Source organism: Otolemur garnettii, unplaced genomic scaffold (assembly GCF_000181295.1).
Source record: "Otolemur garnettii isolate 467f Iridium unplaced genomic scaffold, OtoGar3 scaffold00249, whole genome shotgun sequence".
Lineage (NCBI taxonomy): Eukaryota > Metazoa > Chordata > Mammalia > Primates > Galagidae > Otolemur > Otolemur garnettii.
This window is the reverse complement of record NW_003852644.1, coordinates 1,084,890-1,091,066: the sequence shown is the minus strand read 5'-3', so window position 1 is coordinate 1,091,066 and position 6,177 is coordinate 1,084,890. Positions and strand designations below refer to the sequence as shown.

Here is a 6,177-nt window from a genome sequence, read left to right as displayed (position 1 = left end):
GCTATTTTTTGGTTGCAGCCGTCATTGTTGTTTGGTGGGCCCGGGCTGGATTCGAACCCGCCACCTTAGGTGTATGTGGCTGGCACCTGAGCCACTTGAGCCACAGGCACCGAGCCGAATTGTACACTTTAGATGAGTGAGTTATATAGTGTGAGAAACTGACTACCTAAAGATATTGCTTATTTGCATTTTCCAAATTTTCTACATTTGCTATCTCAACTACAGGGTGTCCAAAAGTCACCATACATAGGAAAATGGGATATTGTAGCTAAATGTATTATTACTACAAATTATCTCAACATGTTGGCTGCCTCTTTATAAAATTTTGTAATGAGTATGTTGTAAATAAAGATACATTTAGCTGTAATTTCTCATTTTCCCTGTGGATAATGACTTTTGGAACACCCTGTATTTTTTACAATTTTTGAAATCTCATGAAATAAGCAGAGCAGAGGGAGGGGGGAGGACGTATGGCAGGAGGGAGGGCATGAGGCGGGATCTCACCTATGAGCACATTGTGAGGATGCAAATGAAACTTTACCCCAGAACTTTACATCATCTACCATGTAACCTAAAAATTGTACCTGCATATATATACACACACACATACACATATTTTTATTTTTTTGGCCAGGGCTGGATTTGAACCTGCCACTTACAGCATATGGGGACGGCACCCTACTCCTTTGAGCCACAGGCGCCGCCCCTGTACCTGCATATTAATGTGAACAAAAAACTTAAAAAAGCAGAGCAATTATGCTTATTTTGTAGGCCAGGACATCAATAATTTAAAAGGGCAGGAGTAGATACAGCCCCTGAGTACTCCATTCCCAGTTTTTCCATCTCTATACCACATATTCTAGAACAATTCCTGAGACAAACTGGTCATGGCTTCAAATAACCCTGATGACCCACTTAATATGGGAAATAAAAAGGAAGGTGTTGGCTCGGCATCTGTAGCTTAAGCAACTAGGGCGCCAGCCAGACACCAGAGTTGGCAGGTTTGAACCCAGCCCGGGCTTGCCAAACAATGACAACTACAACCAAAACATAACCAGGTGTTGTGGCAGACGCCTATGGTCCCAGTTACTTGGGAGGCTGAGGCAAGAGAATAGCTTGAGCCCAGGAGTTGGAGGTTGCTGTGAGCTGTGATGCCATAGCACTCTACCCAGGGTGACATTTGAGGCTGTCTCCAAAAAAAAAAAAAAAGGTGTCATACCAGATACATTTTCTTTTTTTTGCAGTTTTGGCTGGGGCCAGGCTTGAACCCACTACCCCTGGTATACGGGGCCAGCGCCCTACTCCTTGAGCCACAGGTGCCACCATATTTTTTTTTTTTTTTGAGACGGAGCGTCAAGCTATCCCCTTGGGTAGAGTGCCGTGGCATCACGCTCACAGCAACCTCCAACTCCTGGGCTCAAGCGAGTCTCCTGCCTCAGCCTCCCAAGTAGCTGGGACTACAGACGCCCGCCACAACACCTGGCCATTTTTTGGTTGCAGCCATCATTGTTGTTTGGCGGGCCCAGGCTGTGGATTTGAACCTGCCACCTTAGGTGTGTGTGGCTGGCGCCCTAGCCACTTGAGCCACAGGCGCCGAGCCCATATTTTTTTCTTGAGACAGAGTATTGCTCTGTCACATTGGGTAGAGTGCCATGGCATCAGTCACAGCAACTTCAAACTCCTGGGCTCAAGCAATCCTCCTGCCTCAGCCTCCCAAGTAGCTGGGACTATAAGCATCAGCCACAGCAGGTAGTTTTTCTATATTTAGTAGAGACCTGGTCTAGCTCTTGCGCAGGCTTGTCTTAAAATCCTGAGTTTACGTAATCTACCTGCCTTGGCCTCCCAGAGTGCTAGGATCACAGAGGTAAGCCATGGAGACCAGTCTCTGCAATCTAAGTGTAGTTTTGAAGCTCTACTCCATCTTTATCTGGTTGGTACTTTTCCTTGTTCCAGCCACGTGATTTAGTGCTCACAGATGACAGGAAGGAGTCAGCTCAGGGTTAGCTTTTCAGGCTACACACTATTCCTAGTGAGTGGTGCCCTGTAGCCTGTCATCCTTTTCTAGGTTTATTGTTTGGGGCCATGGGTCTCCCCCTTAGTTTTAGACAGGAGCTCTTTCCTTATTTAGGACTTTATCATAGAGAAACTGAATTGCACAGAAGGCACAAACAGAATTAAACAGCTGGTTTTGAAATGCTTTATTAACGAACATAGTGTGCAGACTGCAATTAGTTTTCTTCCTATCTCTTCACAGTGGTCACCACAAACAGCACAGGACATCCTAACAGCGTTTGTTGCTACCTGACAGCCTCCCAATTGTGGAGGGGAGATGAAGGCAAATATTGAAGGAAATTCCAGGGCAACTGCAGTCACACATTACTCAGGAAGCTACAGGTAGGAAGCAGCATATGGAATCTCAAACCGGGAACGGTAGTATGTTCCCTGGCACTATAATGCCGTGTAGCTGGGATACTGAGGCCTGCAATCGGTGTCACATTTTCTTTACTTGCAAGCGAAATACACATTTAAGAAACTGGTACTCTACACTGATCCCCAAAACTTAGCATCAGGTGGTTGCTTTGCAACCTATCTTGTCACTTAAAATCTTATAACTCACTTTAATGATTCAACAATGATAATATTTATATTTGCAGTTATAGTTTATAAGAAAAGTAGTTAACTTGAATTTTTGAATTAGGAATAAAGAAAGCTGCTAACTGGCTTTGCTTTTAAAAAGAATAAAACACAATAGTATAGGTTTAAAAAATGATGGGTTTAGAACAAGCATAGATGTAAGGAAGCTATTTTAGTTCTTTAAAATGCATTTCACCGCCACGATAATGTGTCTGGCACTGATTCCAAACACATCCAGCAGCTCAATCGGCTTCCCGCTCCGAGGCATTCCCGACACTGCCAGCCGATGAACCAGGATGTCAGGCTCCATGGAGACGGCTGCACAGACAGCTTCTCCAATGCCACCTGGGGAAGCAAAGAGATACTGGGATCTTACTTGGAAGTGGCCAGTCAGCCTTAAAGCCCCATGGCATAGAGACTTTGTTTTTGGTGACACAGTCTCACTCTGTCGCCCTGGGTAGAGTGCCATGACATCATAGCTCACAGCAACCTCAAACTCCTGGGCTCAAGTGATCCTCTTGTTTCAGCCTCCAAAGTAGCTGGGACTACAGGTGCCTGCCACAACACCTGGCTGGGTTGTGGCAATATCCTGGCTCAGGCAATCCACCTGCCTAAGCCTCCCAGAGTGCTGAGGTTACAGGTAGGAGCCACTGCGCCCAGCCAACATAGAGGTTTCTGAATTTGCTGGTTCCCAGAGTAATGTGTCTCACAACTCATCAATTCATGTGAACAGCCGTTCTTGGACTGGCCTGAAGAGCTCCTATTCTGAAGCGCGAGTCTCCAGCTGCTCCCGCCCCTACCCACACCAGGTGCTGCTCTCAACCTGGGCTCCAGGGATATGGAGCTCAGATTCTCAAAGCTGTCAGGGACCTGAAAATGAGTAAAACCAACAAATGAACTGTGCAGAAGAGTGACCAGCAGGCCTGAGGCTGCTGCCTCACAAGGTTGACCTTTGGCTGGTGCAAGTTCCCGCCACTGCTGTGATACTTTCCCTACTGAGAAGGATGTACCCAGAACCTAGACTATCTGTATAAACAATGTGGTTTATGCCAAGTACCTGCTTTCCTGCTGGGAGCTAGGAATTTTGGTACATGGCTTGGAGTAGGTGTCAACATGATCAGACCCCAGTGAAAACCCAGGGAGCCCAGTCTCTAGTGGGCATCCCTCAGCAGACACATAGTCCATCTAGGCTGCATGTTCTACTGTCCCGATGCAGGTGGGGAGAGAGGAAGGAACCTAAGGTAGTACTTCTCCAAACTCCACTTGTGGCTTGAGACTTGGCAGGTCCTGTCACATGCTGTTTTCCTGTGATCAACCTGAGCTACAGGGTGACTGCGCCAGGTCTGCAAATCCTTCCAGAGACCCATGCACCATGATCATGGCCCATGACACAGGAACACATAAGTTCCTCATGGCATCACAATGTCCACCCTACTTAACCTTCCCAGGCCCAAACATCACTCAGCTCCCTGACATGCTCTGAGTTTGCTATATTCTCTGCTTGTAAGGCACCATCTCCACATTTTTGGTAGGGGAAAACTATTAATTGCTTACAACCGAAACAGTGAAACCTTCCATTTAGCCACTCCTCTGTGTTGCCACTGACCCCTTTGGTGACTGGGTACTGTGCACTCTGCCACAGATACAACAAGGCATATAAGCATAGCTCCACACTTTGGAGACCAATCCAGGTAGGTAAAGGGAGACCCCTACATTGCTACAGTTGCAGAGAGCTGGCTGAAAGACAAGGCTAGAGGTGATGCCCAAGACAGCAGGGGACATCTCCAACTAGGGGCAGCACAGCACCATTCCTGACGCCCATGCACACCTTCTGGGTAATGATCCTCTACTGTGACAACTCGGCCGCCTGTGGCTTTTGCACTGGAAACGATGGTGGCAGAATCCAGGGGTTTGATGGTAAACAGGTCGATGACACGGATAGGAATATCTGGAGAAGAGCAATAACCAGCTTGGAATATGAAGCCGACTTAAGAATAAAGAACATGCAGGGATAAAGACTAAAGGATCAATTGGGACATAGAAGGTAGCTGAATCCAACCCCTCCCCAGCTTGAACTTTAATGTTCAGACGTAACCAACTCACCTTCTTTAGAAAGATCATCAGCAGCTGCTAAGGCTTCATGCAGAGTAACTCCAGCTGAAATAACTGTGACTTTGTCATTGACACTGTGGCGGATGACCTGGTATAGCACCAGAAAAAAAAAAAAAAAAGAAAGAAATGCTGTGGTTATTACTGTGTTTAGAGTGCGTCTTGGAGCAGGCAGTCAGTGCTTGGCTGTGCTAGTTTCCAATCCTGACAATTTTACTCCTTAATATAAGCCAGTATTGAAAAAAATCATGCTGGGCCCGGTGGCTACTGCCTGTAATCCCAGCACTCTGGGAGACCAGGGCAGGTGGATCGCCTGAGGTTAGGAGTTCGAGACCAGCATGAGCAAGAGTGAGACCTTGTCTCTACTAAAAATAGAAAAACTAGCCGGGTGCTGTGGGTGCCTGTAAGTCCCAGCTACTCAGGAGGCTAAGGCAGGAAGACTGCTTGAGCCCAGGATTTTGTGGTTGCTGTGAGCTATATGATGCCATGGCACTCTAACCTGGGCAACAGAGCAAGATCTTGTCTCTGAAAAAAAAAAAAATCAGATGCATTTAAAAGGCAGGACACACTTTTTGATAAGGCCCATTTTACATTTGCTTTACAAATTCACCTACCTTTTCTCTTGCTTTACAGCGAGTGTGACGTTATTAAATTCCTATATAATACAAACACAAAATGACCCTTTAACAAAGAAGGTAGATTTTAAAGTAGGATGTAAAAGGCAGAGGGCCAGAAGCAGTTGTGCTGCCCATCTGCCCTGAAGTACAGATTTGTACTCTTGTCTCACACCCACCAAGGGGTCTGGAAATGTGTTACCTGCAAACTGGTTTGAGAGCTTACTGCAGCACCCACATGGTTTGGATTCCAATGACTAACATGTTAAGGGAGAACATGCAGGGCAGTTGTAGCATGGACTGTGCTAAGTTTCTTGCATGCCTGAGCTCTGAGAACTCACAGCCTCCCTGTGAAATCCGTCAGTAGTGGGACCATTCTGTAGCTAAGAAAAGTGAATCTCAGCAAGAGGAACTGGCCCAAGTCAGGGCTGAGAGTTGCAGTCGAGGCAGTGGGCTGATGTCAAAGGTTGTGCTTTCAACAACTTAACTACTCTGCACACAAAGACAGTTCCCAAGCTTATTTCATACAGTTTTGCTGCCTCTAAAGCCACCTACTTGAAATCACTGGAATTATTCTTCACTCCTCTCTGTATAGGTTTCTCTGTACCTTAAGAACCATTGCTGGCTCGGCGCCTGTGGCTCAAGTGGCTAAGGCACCAGCCACATACACGTAAGGTGGTGGGCTCGAATCCAGCCCGGGCAAGCCAAATAACAATGACGGCTGCAACCAAAAAACAGCCGGGCATTGTGGTGGGCGCCTGTAGTCCCAGCTACTTGGGAGGCAGAGGCAGGAGACTCGCTTGAGCCCAGGAGTTGGAGG

The 6,177-nt window shown here is 46.8% G+C and overlaps 1 protein-coding gene across 1 annotated transcript in view; it reads right to left on the bottom strand.

Moving 5' to 3' along the window:
- Nucleotides 1-2,806: 2,806 nt before the first annotated feature.
- Nucleotides 2,807-6,177, bottom strand: part of TKTL1 (transketolase like 1) — a 43,617-nt gene continuing 40,246 nt past the window's right edge. The window contains exons 10-12 of the mRNA XM_003802588.1: nucleotides 4,738-4,834; nucleotides 4,463-4,582; nucleotides 2,807-2,979 (exon numbers count right to left, since the gene is read on the bottom strand). Of these exons, the coding sequence (XP_003802636.1) occupies nucleotides 2,807-2,979; nucleotides 4,463-4,582; nucleotides 4,738-4,834 (390 nt within the window). The remainder of the gene's footprint in view (nucleotides 2,980-4,462; nucleotides 4,583-4,737; nucleotides 4,835-6,177) is intronic.